The 17,871-nt window shown below is 54.0% G+C and overlaps 1 protein-coding gene and 1 long non-coding RNA gene across 4 annotated transcripts; both read left to right on the top strand.

Moving 5' to 3' along the window:
- The first annotated feature begins 3,701 nt into the window (after positions 1-3,701).
- LOC123777263 (uncharacterized) lies at positions 3,702-13,487 on the top strand. Its single transcript, XR_015726808.1, has 3 exons — positions 3,702-3,777; positions 4,497-4,701; positions 12,940-13,487. It is a non-coding gene; the product is annotated as an uncharacterized LOC123777263 (long non-coding RNA).
- A 2,079-nt stretch (positions 13,488-15,566) lies between these two features.
- PPP1R35 (protein phosphatase 1 regulatory subunit 35) lies at positions 15,567-17,775 on the top strand. Of its 3 annotated transcripts, none has more exons than XM_087867750.1 (5): positions 15,567-16,097; positions 16,179-16,431; positions 16,510-16,646; positions 16,958-17,068; positions 17,413-17,775. In XM_087867750.1, exons 1-5 carry the CDS (start codon positions 15,867-15,869, stop codon positions 17,590-17,592), a joined length of 912 nt encoding a protein of 303 aa, XP_087723876.1. In that variant the 5' UTR covers positions 15,567-15,866; the 3' UTR covers positions 17,593-17,775. The 3 variants fall into 3 exon arrangements, with proteins under 3 accessions (XP_087723876.1, XP_045629755.1, XP_045629756.1); XM_045773799.2 differs by having other exon boundaries at positions 15,568-16,097; positions 16,958-17,077; XM_045773800.2 differs by lacking the exons at positions 16,958-17,068; positions 17,413-17,775 and adding an exon at positions 16,730-16,951 and having other exon boundaries at positions 15,745-16,097.
- Positions 17,776-17,871: the final 96 nt, after the last annotated feature.

Here is a 17,871-nt window from a genome sequence, read left to right as displayed (position 1 = left end):
ACTACCAGGTTTTGAGTCCTGGCCCTACCACTTACTAGGTATATGACCTTGGGCAAGTTGCTTAACCCCTCTGTGTCTCAGTCACCTCAGCTGCAAAAATGGAGGTAATGTAGGGATGTTGTGAGGATCGAATGAATTAATGCACGGAAAAAACTTAGAACAGTACTTGCCATGTATTGTGTGCTATAGACATGCTTGTTTTTATTATTATTTCTTATTGATATCTAGAAGCTCTTTATATAGCAAGGGTGTTAACCCTTTCTGGGATATGAGTTGCGGATGTTTTAACACAGTCCTCTTTTTTCTTTTATTATTTTTCTTTTTTTTTTAAATATTTTATTTATTTATTTGACATAGAGACAGCCAGCGAGAGAGGGAACACAAGCAGGGGGAGTGGGAGAGGAAGAAGCAGGCTCCTAGCGGAGGAGCCTGATATGGGGCTCGATCCCAGAACGCCGGGATCACGCCCTGAGCCGAAGGCAGACGCTCAGCGACTGCGCCACCCAGGCGCCCCTGTTTTTTCTTTTAACTTTTTATTTTTGAATAATGTGGATTCGCATGCAGTCATCAGAAATAATATCCAATTTTTCCATGTAGAGGTGAAATCTTTACAAAAATTATTCAGCATATATACTTCATTTTTAAAAATTTATTCATTATCGAGGTGAGATCTTCTGGCATTTGTCTTTCTCTATTTCACTTAGCACGATGCCCTTAAGGTCCATCCATGTGGTCACAAACAGTAGGATTTCCTTTTTCTAAATGGCTGAATAATATTCATAAATAAATATATATATATATATATACACACACACACACACACAGTTTTTTCATCCACCAATGAGCTTGTAAGTAATGCTATTGTAAATAATGCTACGGTGAACAAGGGGGTGCAGATATCTTTTTGAGTCAGTGTTTTTGTTTCTCCTTCAGAGAAATCCCCAGCAGTAGGATTGCTGGATCATATGGTAGTTCTATTTTTAATTATTTGAGAAACCTCCACACCATTTTCCACAGCGGCTGCACCAATTTCCATTCCCACCCACAGCGCACAAGTGTTCTCTTTCCTCCACATCCTCGCCAACACTTGTTATTTCTTGTCTTTTTGATGACAGACGATCTAACAGGTGTGAGGTTATTTACTCTTTTTTTTTTTTTACCATACAGAGTTTTGACTTTTTTAAAAAAGATTTTATTTATGTATTTGTAAGAGAGAGCGCGCACAAGCAGGGGGAGCTGCAGGCAGAGGGAGAAGCAGGCTCCCCGCTGAGCAGGGAGCCCAACGCGGGGCTCGATTCCAGGACCCCGGGATCATGACCTGAGCCGAAGGCAGACGCTTCGCCAACTGAGCCACCCAGGTGTCCCGAGTTTTGAAATTTTTTATGGGGTCAGGGAGATCTTTTTGGTGTAACTCGGAGCGTGGCCTCTCTCCACGTAAGACCTTTCTAGGGTGTCTCGTAGCAGGATGAAATGCAGTCTCCTTACCTCAGCTCCTGGCTGTGCTCCCTGCCCACCTGCCTGACCTCATCTCTCCAGGTTTGCCTGTGCTGTCACTTCCGTGGCGCTCGGCTGGTTTCCATTTATTTCCTCTTTCCCCCTGGGCCTTTGCAAATGCTGATTCTTCAGTTTTGAAAGTTGTTCCCCCACATTCTTCACCTGGCTTGCTCTCAAGATCCTCCTTCAGAGCTGCTGCTTCTCTTGCTACCTCAGAGGCCTTGCCGGAGTCCCTGCCCCCGTCCCCTGGGCCGTGTCCTGGGGCTTAGCTCAGCACAGAGCCCGGTGGGCAGAGGTAGGTGCTCAGTGGATGTCTGGGGTAGGGAGGGATGACTCAGTGGGGCTGACTGCTTGGTCCTGGCCTGTCCGCTCGATGAGTTCAGCATGGGCTTCAGGGTTCAGACTCACTCCCTTTGGGGTCCTGCCTTTGGCTCCCTTCCCAAGAAAATCTGTAAGACCCACAGGCAAGCAGGATGAAGCACAGAGCTGGGGGCTGCAAGGGAGAGGCAGGGGGGAATAAGGACTGTCCAAAGGAGCTGCTGACTCCTTGTCTCGCGCCTACCCCACGGGAGTGGGGGTTCAGGGGAGACCAGGGAGAAGCTTGGCGTGAAATAGATGGGAGTAGGAAGTCAGGGCGGAGAGCCCTCCTCATCCCTAGCACCCCACCCAGACTCGTTCTTTCCCTCGCCGCACACACTATCCTCTACCTGCTCGCCTCTCCACCCGAGGACAGGGTGCTACTCAGGACCTGTCGGGGCAACAGCTCCAGGCAGCATTGACAGGTTCCCCGGGCACCTGTGCGGCACTGCCCCCTCCTTTCTCCTCTCGGGACCCAGCAGCCCTGCCTCCACCGTCCTCTGTGTCCTTCCCTGCTCCTGTTCCCTGGTGAATGTCCCGGAAACTGGAGCCAACCGGGGAGAAGTCAGAGGGTCTTCCACTCTCAGTGTGAACGCGAGCAAAGGAAGGAGGAGTCAGCACCATGGCACACGGTGGCTTCTCCGTCCCCTCTTCCTGAGCTCTCTGGGCAGAGAAACTGGCACCCCACAAAGTCAGTCCCCTGAAGCCAGGGCCGTGTGGGAAGGGCACTTCAAACCCCATCCTGTACCTTCTCAGGCTTCAGTTTGACTTCTAGAGACAAACCAAGCCCCTGAGAGCAGATAATTAGCAATGCACAGGAGGCAGAGCCAACTCAGAAAGACCTGGGTTCAAATCCTGCCCTTCCTGGCTGTGTGACCTCGGACAAGTGAGTGAACCTGTCTGAACTTTCCTTTCCTTATGCAGAAAATACGGTAAATATTTCTTCCACGTGCCTGTAGGGGCTTGGTACCTAGTGAATTGGCAACAGGTGAATAGCTCTTCTAACGATATTGGAGAAGTGGTTCCTCAGGGTGTGGTCCCAGACCAGCCCCGGCAGCAGCACCCTGGAAGCTGGCAGAAATGCAGGCCCTACCCTACCCCAGCCCCTACCCCAGCCCCACTGGATCAGAAACTCTGAGGGCAGGGCCCAGCATTCTGTTTTTTAAGGAGACAGGTGAAATCACTGCCACTTTGGGAATGCGGACCGTCAGATTCCGAAGTCTAGGACACATCGAAATCACCTGGGAGCTTGTTGACACTAGAGATTCCTGGCCTCAAAGCCAGGGATTGAGGTGACACCTGGGGACTATATTTTAACCTGAGATGAGCTCAAAGTGGGGGCGAGGAGGCTTGCACCAGAGGCTGACTTCGGGAAGGCCATGGAAGGCACTTCAGGTAGTTGAAGGCTCCAGCCTGGGGGGCTGAGGACTCCCTTCCTGTGGGAGAGGGGATATAAAGCTGGAAACTGAAGGAATTTGCACTTTACCCTGAAGTCACTGAGTAAGAGGGAGGACGGGTACACAATGAGGGCGGTGCGTGCCAGACCTGGCCACCCGCCCGACCCCGTGACGTCACCCCGCCAGCCCGGGGACCTGGCCGCCCGGGGGTCTCCCCGGCCTCCTCCCTCGGTCGGGCGGCTGCAGGTGGGGGAGGCCGGGCCCGAGGGCACCACGCTCCGGGTGGGACGACAGCAGAGCGGCCGCCGAGCGGGGGTGGGGGGGGCGGTGGGACCCGCGCGACCTATCACTGCGCGCTCCTGGGCTCCAGGTGGCGCTGCGGTGCGCGGACGCGGGTTCCGCCCGGGCCTCGCCGCCGCCCTCGCGCCGCGCCTCGCTCGGCGCCGGGATTGGGATCGGAGCTGGCAGCGGCCTTGAGGGGCGGCGGCGGCGGTGGTGGCGGTGTCCGCGAACAGGGAGGGGACCCAGTGTGAGCCCCCGAGCGCCGGCCCCGCCCCTACTCCCGGGGCCCCGACGGCCTTAGCCCACGGAGGAGCCCTGCCCCACGTCCGCAGGCTCCGCCCGCCGTGGCCACGTGGGCCGTGGCACCCTGGCTCCACCGTATGGCTCATTTCTAGTTAAAACGACTACGCCACGAGCTAGTGAAACCCGTCCCCCGTCCAGGAGCAGCCGGCCCCTCTCCCCCTCTTTTCCTCCCGCGTGTCGGCGGCTCCTGTTCTTGTCCCCATGTCCACTATCACGGGGCCCCTTACTTCAGCGTGGCAGAGCTTCGCCTCCATCATCTCCTTTAGTCCCAAAGGCAGACCATCCCTGAGGCCCTAAAGCCGTCACCGCCCTTTTCCAAATGCACAAATTGCGCTTTAGAGGGGTTTAGTATCTCCTCTAAGAGCTCTCAGTGATACTGGTCGGGACACAGGTCTGCGGGGCTGGAGCCCTGGTTACCTTCTCTCTCTGGGAGCCCCTTCCTCCATCCTTTCGGGCCACCCGTTACTGTCTGTAGTGTAGGTTGTGCACTGCACAACTCCGTAATCAACATAGATATATGGAACCATTAGGGCAATTTCCCATCACACGGCAGTGAAGGGATTTATGGAGGGGCGCATTTTTCATTTGCCCAAAATTGCCTTCCGGGCTGCCCCAGTGTCCCTGCAGCCACCTCTCCAAGTGTGTTCCTCCTCTTCCCAGCAGGTCCACCTGGCATCTAGATTCCACGCTGCTCCTGGCTTTCTGCAGAAGCAAGGAGGTCTTCATAGAGCCTGGCCCAAGGGATCTACTCTCAGGTGACATGGCACAACACGACTCCTCAGTGGGATCCTTACCTATAAACAGATCCGTGCTTGTGTGTTTGTGTTGGGGGTCACCTTATCTGCCAGGCCATAACTGGCCCTTACAGGTGAGCGTCTTGTGAGCAAGATGAGATGTTCCTGGCGGGATTCCTGGGGGGGCACAGGCTAGGTGGATGAGCCCTATGAACCAGGAATGTTGATCCTCCAAGCTGATACTATGAGGGCTAAGAGGTGGAATCCTCCCCTTCCAAGAGCCACACGGGGCACCCTGCAGTTTTGAGGGTGGATGGAGGAGATCCGGAGAGGATGGACATGGTCTCAGGAGCAGTGAGCTTGTTGCATGGATGGTTCCAGCACCAAGTGGGGCAGAGATGATGCTGGGAGTGGAGTGACAGAAGCTGACCTGGGGTCTGGAGGAGAAGGATATGGAAGACCAGTCTCCTGGAAGTGGAGGAGGGGAGGGATACCTAGGCTGCACTGGGTGAGGGGGAACACCCCGGGCTGGGACCCCTGGCCTGAGAGTGGAGAAGGAAGAGGAGAGCTTGATCGGATTGGGGGACCCTGGTCTTGGCGCCCAGTATCCCGGCTTAGCTTCAGGCTGTGGTGGGGCTCTCTTGGAATGGTGCTTCCCATTCCAGGGCTTCCCTTGTTCCTGCCTTTGAGCCTGTACCCTGTCTCACTTCAGTTCCTTGCTCATTAGATGACTCCCAAAGCAGAGAACCTGCTCCACCCCTCCAGCTATCACTGCACCCACTCTGTGCTTCTAGGGTTTTCTCTATTGCCAAGGAGCAGCCATGACCTCAGGCCCAACTCTTTTAAGTTGCCTCAGGACACCTGCTGCTTCCTGCAGTGCCTGGTGGGCCTGGCTGTTGTGGGCACATTCTACACAGTCATCCCGAGCTGCAGCTCCTGGCTGGGAGGGAGGCCTGGGGGCTGGATGGGGAGGCTGCCTTGGCCAGTGGGGCAGGCAGGATGCTGGAGTCCTGGGGAGAAGTGAGGGTCCTGGGCAGGAGAGAGGAAGAGGCTGGTTGCAGGAGGTGCCAAGGGGAGGGGACCAGCCCTTGGGTGAACTCAGTGTGTGTGTGTGTGGGGGGGTGTTTTGGGGGAGGGGATGTTCTGCCTGGAACGTAAGCTGCTCAGAGATCAACTAATAAAGCCCCACCTTTAAAAATGAGAAGACTGAGGCCCAAAGAGGAGAGAGATGGTGTTGCTGGAGGGGTTGGGGGGTGGGAGGGCGGTCCTTTGACTTCTGGCCCCAGGGCCCGTCCTCTGTGGGACGTGAGTCCCTCCTACTCCTCTCTCTGTCCCCAAGAGCAGACTTTGGACCCGGGGCTGCAACTGCGGTATCTAGGCGCACACGCACTTCTTCGGTGGCCCCACGCTGGTGTGGAAGGCCTCCTTCTCTGCCAAGTTCACTTCTTGCTGGGCTGCCCGGTTCCTGCGTGCAGCCCCTCCATCCCCTCAGCCCAGCACCAATCGACTTCAGCTCTCTGCTCAGCCTGTTGGCGCCAGAGCAAGAAGCTTTTCCTCGGCCGAGTATGTGGATAGGAAATGTACTGGGCGTGTGGGGGTTCTCTTAGGTCGAGGGACTGACACTGAGCATGGCAGAGACAACTTGCGGGGGGAGGGGGGCGGGTGCTGATTCCTAGGGCTCAGCTCGCAGCGCAGCTTTCGCTCTCCTAAAACCCAGTGTCTAAGGCCTCAGTTTCTTGAGCATGCTTCCTGGTCACCGCGGCCGCCTGATACTTTGGACATGAGACTAGCTATGTGGCCCCCCAACCCCGGACCTTAAGATGTTGGAGGCCACTGGATGGGCATGGCTGGACATGGACCCTCCCCATTAACTTCTTCACATGGAGCTCACATGGCTCCCCATCTCTTTCCTCACACAGAGGGACCCCGGTCAGTCATTCCTCTAGAGTGTCAACACCAGGCTCCCCTCCCCAGTGCCTGCAACACTCAGCCCGTCTCCTCCCTCCCATTCTTCCTCCTCCTGCCTTCACCTGTTTCCTTTGGCAACTCTCTGGAGCCTGGGGAAGCCCTCTCAGGGCAAGATGTCCTTCAAGACCAAATCCTTCCCACTCTGGGGCCTCCAATCTCAGCCCCCCAGCCCTGCCAAGAGAAAAGTGTGGGTGAGATCCTGGGGAGCACGGTGGCCAGAGCCCGAGGTGCAGCCCAGACCTTCCCCCAGCTGTCTTAGTTATCTGGGGCTGCCGGAACAAGTTGCCACAAACTCGGTGGCGTCAAACACCAGAAATTCATTCTCCCGCAGTTCTGGAGGCTGGAAGTCTCAAATCAGTTTCCCTGAGCTGAAATCAAGGTGTAAGGAGAGCTGTACTCCCTCCCGAGGCTCTGGAGGGGAATCCATTCTTTGCCTCGTCCAGCCTCTGGTGGCCACATCACTCGGATCTCTGTCCCATTGTCTCCTTCTCTTCTGTGTCACATCTCCTGCTGCCTCCCTCTGTTAAGGACACTTGGGGTGGGGCCTCATATCTCTGGGAGGTCGTTACCCAGCCTCCTATACCAGCAAAGCCTGGAGGGGACGACCAGAGAACCCCCAAGTTGTGCATCCCTAATAGTATCTCTCAGAGGCCTCTTTCCTGCCCCCTGCCCCTCTTGCAGGTTGGGAAGCACTAGGGGTTGCGGGTAAGAACCTGGGTAGTCAGACCCCAGGGGATGGGCTGGGGCATCACCACTTACCAGCTGTTGTTCTCAAAGTGTGGGCCACGGCCAGCAGGAGCTTATTAGAAATGCAGTTTCTAGGGGCGTCTGGGTGGCTCAGTCGTTAAGCGTCTCCCTTCGGTTCAGGGTGTGATCCCGGGGTCCTGGAATCAAGTTCTGCATTGAGCTCCCTGCTCCACCGGGAGCCTGCTTCTTCCTCTCCCACTCCCCCTGCTTGTGTTGCCTCTCTCGCTGGCTGTCTCTCTCTGTCAAATAAAAAATAAAATCTTTAAAAAAATGCACTTTCTAGGAGCGCCTGGGTGGTGCAGTCGGTCAAGTGTCCGACTCTTGATTTCTGCTCAGGTCATGATCTCAGGGTTGTGAGATCGGGCCCTGCGTTTGCTCCGCGCTCAGTGCAGAGTCTGCTTGTCCCTCCCCCTGCTTGCTCTTGTGCACGGGCTCTCTCTCTCTCAACTTAATAAAATCGTTAAAAAAATTAAAAATGTGAATAAGACTTATAGCAAACACACAATGATGGGTAGGATTAAAAGAAGTTATGTCCCCGGAGGACTTTCTGCATGCCGGGATCTTCAGGGTAGCTGCTTAATAGATATTTGTAGCACAAACGAAGGAGCTCTCCAGTGAGTAATAATGGAATATGAATGGTGTGGTTTTCACTTACTCAACAAACATTTACTGAGTCGGTTTGGGCCCTGCCCGGTGTGAAAGGTAATTCCCCACGGTCCCCGACCTTGCCCGGCCACAGTGGAGAGGGGGTAAACTGATGTCTCAGTGCAGGTTGAGAAGGGCCCCAGCTAAGGGGTGTTCGGATGGGCTGTACGAGCCCACAGATGGAAGGAAGGAAACCATTGCTGCTTTCCGTGCTTTCACACATGCGTTATCTTTTCCATCTCTGAAAAGAGCTCTCGTGCACGGTCTGTTTCCTATGCCGACCTCCCGCCGGCCGCCGAGCGCTGCTCGGCCCCTGTGCACGGCGATGCAGGATCTGCAAAATGGGAATCAGCACCCCCCACGGGGTCTTGCTTTAAGCAGCACGCACAACGCCTAGGCTAGAGGAGGTTCCGGAAGATGTTCAATCTCTTCTTGTAATTTCCCCAGCAAGCCTGTGATGTAGGTATTTACATTCATTTCAAGTCCAGAAAGGAGAGAAACATGTTAGAGACCTAGGCCAAGGTTAGGTTACTGCCAGCCAGCCCAAACCGAGGCATTGAGCTCCCTGGCAGCAGGGGGCAGAGGTTGAAAGGGATGGTTACTATCTTGAGAGCTCCTTAATTTACATAACAAAGGAGGCCACCGAGTTCCTGCGGGAAGCCCTGAGCGCGGCTGCCCCCAGGCTGGCCCTCTCTCGCTCCGGCTCCCAGCGTGAGGCTTGTGGGAAGCATAATTTCTTCAGCAAAGCTGCAACCGAGTCAGGAGCCTGCTTTGATTCAAGGGGAGGGGACATAGACCCCACCTTTCAAGGAAAGGAATGTCAAAGAAATTTTGGCCATTAAAAAAAAAATCACCATATTACACAATTCCCAAATTGTCAGAATCAGGGATAGTGTTTGCAACCTGAAAAGAGTACTTTTATCTGACAAACACTTATTTTCTCTGTCTGTGGCAGACCCTGTCCTGGGCTCTGGGGAACACGGCCCCCCACTGCCTTGTTTGAGCATAAGCGCAGGCAGGTGTGGGGAGAGGGAGGGTGGAATGCCACCCAGAGGCAGGTGCCCTGGGCTCCGGCCCCATGCACCTACCAGCTGGAGACCGGGGGTCTTATAAGCTCTAAGGTCTCCTCTGCTTTGAGCCCCCAGGTTCTAAGAGAGAGCCCGTCTGTGGCTGGGCTACCCGTGGGGGCAGTGTGCGGCAAGTGGGGACAGTGTGGGGGCAGACACAGGCTCAGATGAAGGGGAAGGCTTTGGGGGCTGCGTAGGCTTTGGACAAGAGAGAATGGAGGTCTGTGGAGCCTGGGGCCCCTTGTCCCAGTAGTTCTGGGGAGAAGAGTCCCGTCATTCCCCCTGAGAGTCCCCAGCATCTGCAGTAATGCACACCAGCGGGCTCTGGGCCAAGTTTCCTTCTCTGCCATCCTGAAGCCCTGTCGGAACCTCAGCCCCCAGGTAGGACCTCAGACTTTGGGTCCCATCAGCCTCCTCCTTTCCCTTCTGCCCCATCCATCCTCAAGTTTCCGCACAGCTGTCCAAGCTAAGGTTACTACTGGGGACCACTTGGTCCCTTCATACTGTCCCAAGCCCCCAGTACCTCACCTCTGCCCCCGTGACCTCCAACTCTCCTCTCTGCCTACAGCATCTCTGCCCCCACCCTGTCTTTTCCTGTTTGGTTGGCTTTAGCAGACGGTCCCAGAGCTACTGCTGAGAGTGGAGTCTAGGGACTCTGATCCTTCTCTTCCAGAAGCCGCCCTCGGGCTATGGGAGGACCCCACACCAGCACCTCCCTTGTCTGATCTAGAGGCTTCCATGAAGTCACGCTTCACCCTCGACAACTCCCAACATCTCCTGAGTGTCCAGTCTCATTGACTAACAGACTGCCCCCATCCCATTGTTTTGCTAAGCAGAGATCGGTCAGGATCTGTGTGCCGAGGTAAGGCCAGCAGGTTACTACATGTCCTTTTGCAAAAACTTCCCCGACACGTGGCCCCATCTTCCAGGATTATGGCTGCATCTTCCATGGCTTTAACCCCACCAGCCCTGCTCATGGCCTCCATCCCCTTTCTTGGAACTTCAGTGGTTTTTGACCAGCCTCTCCCCAGGCTCTTTTAGGCCCAAAGCAATGGGCATCCACCTTGTATCCGCTATGTTGACATTAAGGATATTCGCCTTCCCAGCCAGCCCAGGCCCTCACGCCCAAGAGGCTCCCCCAAACTGAGCCCAGCTCCGCTCAGTTCTCCGTACCCCCAACCCTGACCGTCTGTTTCTGCTTTCGCAGCTTCATGCAGTTTCCCCTTCTTCGTTTGCCTCTGTGCCACCTGGCCTGTGGACAGACCCTGTTCCCCGCCCTCAACTCCTCATCCCAGGAGCTGGCCTCCTCCCATATCCCTGGAGACTCACATTCAAGGGATCTCATCTTGGCCCCCTTGTTTCTGTCCCTGTTGCTGGTGGGGGGGGGGCGTCAGGCCAGAAGGCGTGGAGTCAGGGTGCTGGCCTGCAGCCTGGCCTGTGCTCTCCTCTCTGGATCATGAGAAAGGAGTGGTGGGCTCAGGCCACGAAACCTTGGACTTGATTTTCTGCTGCGGGGTCTACCCTGCCAGCCCCTGAGATGGGGCAGGATGGGAAAGGGGGGCTGGGAGCCATGGGGGTGTGTGTAGCTGAGGGGGGGGGTTACAGCTGTTGGAAGTGCAAGGCCAGCGACTCATCCTCCATCACTCCCTGTGTGACAGGGACGCAGTGTGGAAATGTCCCTGGGCTGGCCCCCATCTGTAGGCAGCAGCCAGTTTGGGAGTGGGAGAAGGGAAGTGAGGGTCCCTGCAGGTAGGGTTTGCAGAGGTTGGTGGTAGAGGGCTGTTGCCTCATTTCTTTGACTTGGCTTGGCTGTATTGGAGGGTAGCTTCCTGTGGAGCCTTTGCCCCTCCTCTGCCCCCTCGACCTGGCAGGGCTCCTCAGCTGCCCATCCCAGCCATTCCGTGGGTCACTGCATTGGAGACATCCCACTGCACTTCACCAGCATGGTCCCTTGAAGGACCTGTGACGCTATCCTGTCTCCAGTCCCACCTAGCCCACCCATAGCATCTGGCCCTGCAGAAGCTCTGGATGACCTTGAACGACCCCTTCCAGCACTCAGACTCACCTTCCCCACACAAGGATCCAGGTCTGGAATCACCCCTCCCAGATGGCTAAGGGGAACACCACTACCTGGCGGGGTCTAACCCATTAAGACAGAACCTAAGGGCCTCAAGTATGACCTCTTCCTGGGGGCCTTCTCTGTGTCTCTTTCCCTCTTCCTTCAGCCTTCACCCCCCCCCCCTCTCCCCACCCTTCCTTGGATGGGAGATGATGCAGAGGTGGGACCTGCCCGGCCTGGGGGTGGTGGTGGAGGGAGGGGTCAGTTGATGAGGGCTTGGGCGGAGCCCCCTCACTTGGCAATCTCAGGTAGTGGGGTCAGGGAAGCTTCTCTGTTTCTCCCCTCTTTTGCTTAGAGTTGGGGGGGGAGTTACTGGACCGTATTTTAATTTCTCTCCTAACTCCTTCCTCCTGGGTTCCCCCTTCCCACCTTCTGCTGTCCCCAGACAGGGTTTGGTTTGGTGTGGCATGTAATTGAAATCCCTCTTTGCAGAAGGGGGTCCAGCTCTAGAATGTGCCACCATGAGGAGACTCTGAAGTTAAGGATAGGGAAGGAGTCACTTGTCAGAACCTTCTTAAAGAGAAGTTGTGTTGTTGTTTATTTCTTTAAGAGGGAAAGCAATTCTAAGCCTCTCAGCTGGTCCAGCCAAAAAATTCTTAGGAAGAGTGGGAACAAGCCTGAGACCCCTCGTTCCCTCACTGCCACCCCCATCCTCATATTTGTATTGTTTTTTTTTAAAAGATTTTATTTATTTATTAGACAGACAGCCAGCGAGAGAGGGAACACAAGCAGGGGGAGTGGGAGAGGAAGAAGCAGGCTCCCAGCGGAGGAGCCTGATGGGGGCTCGATCCCAGGACTCTGGGATCACGCCCTGAGCCGAAGGCAGACGCTTAAGGACTGAGCCACCCAGGCGCCCCTCACATTCATATTGTTTCGTTAATGTCATTTGGTGGCGGACTTTCCACTTCCTGGAGGACACCCACAGGCTGGCAAATAGAACGGCTTGTTCTTATCTCTGTGTCTGGGCCGAGGAAGAGGTAGTGGCTAAATTTTCAGGCTGAAATTGAGCAACTGAACTTTATATCCCTCAGCACCACCAAGGCCTGCGGGTTAGTTTCAAGTTTCAGCTCCAACACTTCCTGTGTGCCAGAGCCCCTCAGCCTCCTTCAAACAAACACAACTTTTTATCATAGAAATGCTCAAATATATACAGAAGTCAGGGAAATAGTATAGTAACTCGCCATGTACCCATCACCCATCTGCAACAGTCATCCACGTGTGGCCAGTCCTGTTTTCTCCACACAACCACCCTTACCCACTGCTCCTCTTCCCCAAACCAACATTACTTTCAATTCACATTTTTATTAAGATCCTTGTAGATTCACATGCAGTTGTAAGAAATAACACGGAAAGATCCCTTGTACACTTTCCCCAGTTTTCCCCCATGGTAACTGCTGCATACTGAATATTTGTGTCCCCCCCCCAATCCATATGTTGAAACCTAATCCCCAGTGTGTTGGTCTTTGGGAGGTGATTAGGACTCTTTTAAAAGAGACCCCAGGCAACTCCCTTGGCTTCCACCATGGGAGGACACAGAAGACAACCACCCACAAGCCAGGAAATCGTTCCTTCCTAGACATTGGATCTGCCAGCACCTCGATCTTGGACTTCCCAGCCTCTAGGACTATGAAAGATAAATTTCTCTTGTTTATAGCCACGCAGCCTATAGTGTTCTGTCATAGCAGCCCAAGCAGTCGGAGACAGTAACATTTTGCAAAATTATACTATACGATCTCAAAGATACTGACTTTCGTATAATCCACCAATCGTATTTGGATTTCCATGTGTGTGTACATTAAATCTATACAGTTTTGTCTCCTGTGTAGGTTCCTGCAGCTACCACCGCAGTGAAGAAAAGGAACAGTTCCAACACCAAAGGATCTCTGGTATTGCCCTTTTATGACCATGCCCACCGTCCACCCTCCACCTCCTCCACTTCATCCCTAACACTTGGCAATCACTAAATCTGCCTTCCGTTTCTTTCTTTTTTTTAAAAAAGATTTTATTTATTTATTTGACAGAGATAGAGACAGCCAGCGAGAGAGGGAACACAAGCAGGGGGAGTGCGAGAGGAAGAAGCAGGCTCATAGTGGAGGAGCCTTATGTGGGGCTCGATCCCATAATGTGGGGATCACGCCCTGAGCCGAAGGCAGACACTTAACCGCTGTGCCACCCAGGCGCCCCTGCCTTCCGTTTCTAAACCTCTGTCATTTCTGAAATGTTAGATAAATGGAACCATCTGGCATGTGATATTCTGGGATTGGCTTTAGTATTATTACTATTATTATTTTGCTCAGCATAACCTAGCCATTTCATCCAAGTTATCATATATCAATAGTTTGTTCCTTTTTTTTAAAAGATTTTATTTATTTATTCGACAGAGATGGAGACAGCCATCGAGAGAGGGAACACAAGCAGGAGGAGTGGGAGAGGAAGAATCAGGCTCATAGCGGAGGAGCCTGATGTGGGGCTCGATCCCATAATGCGGGGATCACGCCCTGAGCCGAAGGCAGACGCTCAGCGACTGCGCCACCCAGGCGCCCCTAGTTTGTTCCTTTTGATTGCCGAGGAATACCATGATTTAACTCTTTACCTGGTGAAGGACAGTTGGGTTGTGTCCAGTTCCAGGCTATTATGAATAAAGCTGCTATAAACATGTGTAGAGGGTTTGAAGAGCCCAGGGATATGGAATTAGCTACTACATTCTGGGGACTACAGGTACTTACTGGGTCCATTGTTGTTTCTAAGGGCTTTTCAGTGGACAGAATTAGAATATACTTTTTAGGGCACCTGGGTGGCTCAGTTGGTTAAGTGTCTTTAAAAAAAAAGAATTAGGATATACTTTTCAATTTAAACTAAAATACACCAGGAGTTCGTAAGCCACTTCCCTAAATTCAAGACAACAGGGAATTTGCATAACACCATTGATTTTGTATATGTATTTCTTTTCAACTATGCCAAAATTCCAGTCCTGAAAGTATCAACATAATTGTTTTATCTTACACATTTTCACCGGTTCCTAACATGACTACTGAATACAATTTAAGATTTTAAGGCAGCTTTTTTTTTTAAGGTTTTATTTATTTATTTGTCAGAGAGAGAGAGAGAGCACGAGCACACAAGCAGGGAGAGGGCAGGCAGAGGGAGAAACAGACTCCCCGCTGAGCAAAGAGCAGGGCTTGATCACAGGACTCTGGGATCATGACCCAAGCCAAAGGCAGATGCGCCCAACCAACCGACTGAGCCACGCAGGTGGCCCGTTTTTGTTCTTGTTTTTGTTTTAATGGGAGTTAATTTTGTTCTTAGGATAGATCTTTGGGATGTACAGTTAAATGACTGTGTTTTCAAGTCATTCAGAAGAGTTCCCTTCTGTGTAGTTATGCCACCAACTAGATACACACTTAGGTTCATTTGTTTCATTTTAAACTTAGGGACTGATTTTTTAAAAATTAATGTTTGTCATATAATCATGGAAAACATAGCTTTCCAAAGTCAAATACACAATACTATATTCAAAGTCTAGCCTCTTTTCCTTTTATTCTGTTCTCTCCTTCTCAATGTCAGTAACCATTAAAAGTTTTTGAGTTATACTTCCACTTTAAAAAACACACACAAGTATTTACATTTGTACCTCCCTACTCTCACAAATGAATAGTAGAGGGAATTTGCATACTTTCTTATTCTTCTCTTCAGCAGGAAAGCCTGCAGTGTTTCACTCCAGAGATCCTCAGAAACGTGTGTGTGTGTGTGTGTGTGTGTGTAAAATTCGCGCAGCTGTGCATTCCACCTGATCTTCCACAGCAGTTTCTGGTAAGATAAAGCATGTGAAAACTCTCAAAACTGCAGTGGTGCACAAACGTGCCTGTTGACTGAATATTAACCCCTTTTGGGGGAGAGCCTCAAGAGTCACGCGCCGACTTAGCACATTTTGCACAAGAAGAAACAGGCTCACAGAGCTGAGAGGACTTGCCCCAGGGAACAGAGGGAATGGACAAGCGATCCAGTCTCCTGCCCTGCAGTCTAGGAGTCCAGGATAAATCCACCGAGACCTTCTTTTTAAAAACTGTATTCAACATAGAGATACCTGTTTTTATAGAGACGAATATTTTAGGGGGCCCTCGAAGGGGAAAAAGTCACAAAAGGCCCTAAGGCGGAACGAGGCACTTCTCGCCCGGGCAACCACGAACGCCCAGAGTCCGGGGAAGGAGCCCGGGGCTGGGGTCGGAGAGCCCCGCCCTCACTCATACTGGGAAGCTCCGGTTCCAGTCCCGAAGAACGCCCGGAGATGCTGCGGAGGCACTGACGAGGGAGGGCCGATGCGGGGCTTCCTGACCTAAAGCTGTCCATTTGGCGCCCCGACAGAAGGGACTGACAGACACACTCTGGACTCCAGCAGAAGTCAGGTAAAGACTCTGCAGGACAAAGACGCCACGTCCAGGTTTCCGGAGGAGGAATGGTCCTCGTGAGGACCCGTAGGGCTTCCACGGGCGGCGGTTCCAAATTTCCGGCTTAGGGGCGGGGCCGAGGTTTTGCGGGCGGAAGCCCGCGGGAAACGGGGAGCCGAGCAGCGGAAATGACGCTTAGTAGCGCCAATGGGATGGAGCGGGGGCTGGTCTTCCCGCCCCATTGGGTAGGGGCAAGCGGTTTCCTGTAGCGGCGACCGGGAGGGGCGGCGGAGGGGGGTGGTGGTGGCGAGTTCGTGTCCCGTGACCCCTGGCCTCCAGAGAACTTGCACCCCGGCAGCCACACCAAGATGATGGGCTGCGGGGAGGCAGAGCTGGAGTTGGTGGAAGGGGAGGAGGCCCTGGCGGCCCCCGGGCCACCCCCAGAACCCCGCACCCCGGAGCCCAGAGCCCCAGTGCCCGAGCCTGGCCTGGACCTGAGCCTGAGCTCGCGGTCCGAGACCCCCGAGCGGCCGACCTGCTGCCCCGGCCGGCGGAAGGGGCGGGCGGACCGGCGGGGCGGGGCCCGCAAGGGGCGGCAGGTGAGCTGGGGGAAAGGTCTGGCCGCCAGCCTGCATACAAGCCCGCGCCCACCTATTCACCGTCCCGCTCTCTGCTCCCAGGTCCGCTTTCGCTTGGCGCCGCTCTCTCCCGTGCGGTCCGAGCCTCCGCCGGCCGCCGCAGCACCTAGCGAGAAGCCCGCGGCACCGCAGGACCTGGGGGCGCCCGCGCAGCAGAGCAGCCTGGCTTTGAGCCTCGAATTGCAGGCCGCGCGGGCTGCAGCCGGGGGCCAGTTCGATGCCGCGAAGGCCGTGGAGGAACAGCTGAGAAAGTCGTTCCAGACCCGCTGCGGCCTGGAGGAGAGCGTGGCCGAGGGTGAGAGAGAGACGGCCGGCGGGGCGCGGGAGTGGGGATGAGAGGCGCCGCTCACCTCCGCTCCCCCTGCGGTCTCAGGGCTGAACGTGCCGCGCTCCAAGCGGCTCTTCCGAGACCTGGTGAGTCTGCAGGTGCCCGAGGAACAGGTTCTGAACGCTGCGCTGAGGGAGAAACTGGCGCTCCTGCCACCGCAGGCCCGAGCCCCGCCCCCAAAGGTGAGGGACCTGGGCTTGTTTTCGTCTCGTGCCCCCTTCCCCTTCCCGAGTGTAACCTTGCTTTGGGCTCCAATTCCCAACAGGAGCCACCTGGGTCAGGGCCAGACATGACCATCCTTTGTGACCCAGAAACATTATTTTATGAGTCTCCACACCTGACCCTGGACGGTCTGCCTCCTCTCCGTCTTCAACTCCGGCCCCGCCCTTCAGAGGATACCTTCCTCATGCACCGGACACTGAGACGATGGGAAGCGTAGACGTGCAGGCTCCCTGGATGGCTCGTTAATATTTTTGTGTTAAAACTTTTTCAGAATAAAGTGGTTTTGCTAACAAATGGGACTCTTCTTGGGAGCCTTAAAACGGGGTCAAGCCTCAGGATGGAAGCTGTCTGGACGTCAAGTTTTTGGCCTTTTTGGAACTTGGTAGTGATGGCAAGTTGAGAACACTGTCCCACCTCTTCCCCTTAGTCATAGAACCACGTTTATTCCTTTGCACTATTTTTTTTTTAAGAGAGTGAAAGCATGCCTAGGGGGGTGGGGGGAGACGGGAAGGGGGCAGAAGGAGAGAATCACAAGCAGGTTCCACACTCAGGGCAGAGCTGGAAGCAGGACTCCACCGAGTCTGATGCTCAACCCAGTGAGCCACTCGGGTGGGTCTGTGTTACACTTCAGGGGGTCCTTCGCTAATTACCTGGCTCAAGGAGCCTGCAAGGGAGCTAGCTGTTTGCACCCAGTTATTGAAATTACTCCCTTGCTTTTACCTCTAGGGGCCTTGCCCATCTTGTTTACACCAGATCCAAGAGTGCTCAGTATTTGTCGAATATTCAGGGTTCCAGGAACACGACCAGCTGCTGAAGACTTCCACGTTAATTGCCTATTCATCCAGTTGCACATCACAGAAAAGGTGGGTGGGTGGTCCTGGAGCAGGCGGGTGGTCTGATCAGTAGTGCCTTTTTCTAGCTCCACTGTTAATTCTTCCAAAGTTAGCCTTCTGTCCAAAGCTCCCACAAAAAAATTCTTGTCGGTGAGTTTTTTTGGGGGGGGGGGTATAGACTCTTTGCTTCAAGTTTCACATAAAAATTCAAATTATAACCCTGCTTCCTTAGAGTTCTGTTTAGTTGTGTGTAAACGCGACTAGCATTCAACACTCAGTCTTCCCAACCACTGAAAAATCTGTCCTCTTGAGACTCCAGTTTGGGCAGAGGAAGCACACGTTCTACTGGGAG

This window comes from Ursus americanus, chromosome 2, assembly GCF_024610735.1.
Source record: "Ursus americanus isolate L20-20 chromosome 2, mUrsAme1.1.p, whole genome shotgun sequence".
NCBI lineage: Eukaryota > Metazoa > Chordata > Mammalia > Carnivora > Ursidae > Ursus > Ursus americanus.
The sequence above is the reverse complement of the archived record's forward strand: the minus strand, read 5'-3'. Positions and strand labels throughout refer to the sequence as shown.

Excerpts from the sequence above, each read along its gene's own strand:
- PPP1R35 (XM_045773799.2), top strand. The coding sequence starts at position 15,867 with ATGATGGGCTGCGGGGAGGCAGAGCTGGAGTTGGTGGAAGGGGAGGAG. Across the intron at positions 16,098-16,178 it reads GGGCCCGCAAGGGGCGGCAG|GTCCGCTTTCGCTTGGCGCC; the intron begins GTGAGCTGGGGG and ends CTCTGCTCCCAG. Across the intron at positions 17,078-17,412 it reads TTTGGAACTTGGTAGTGATG|GGGCCTTGCCCATCTTGTTT; the intron begins GCAAGTTGAGAA and ends TTTTACCTCTAG.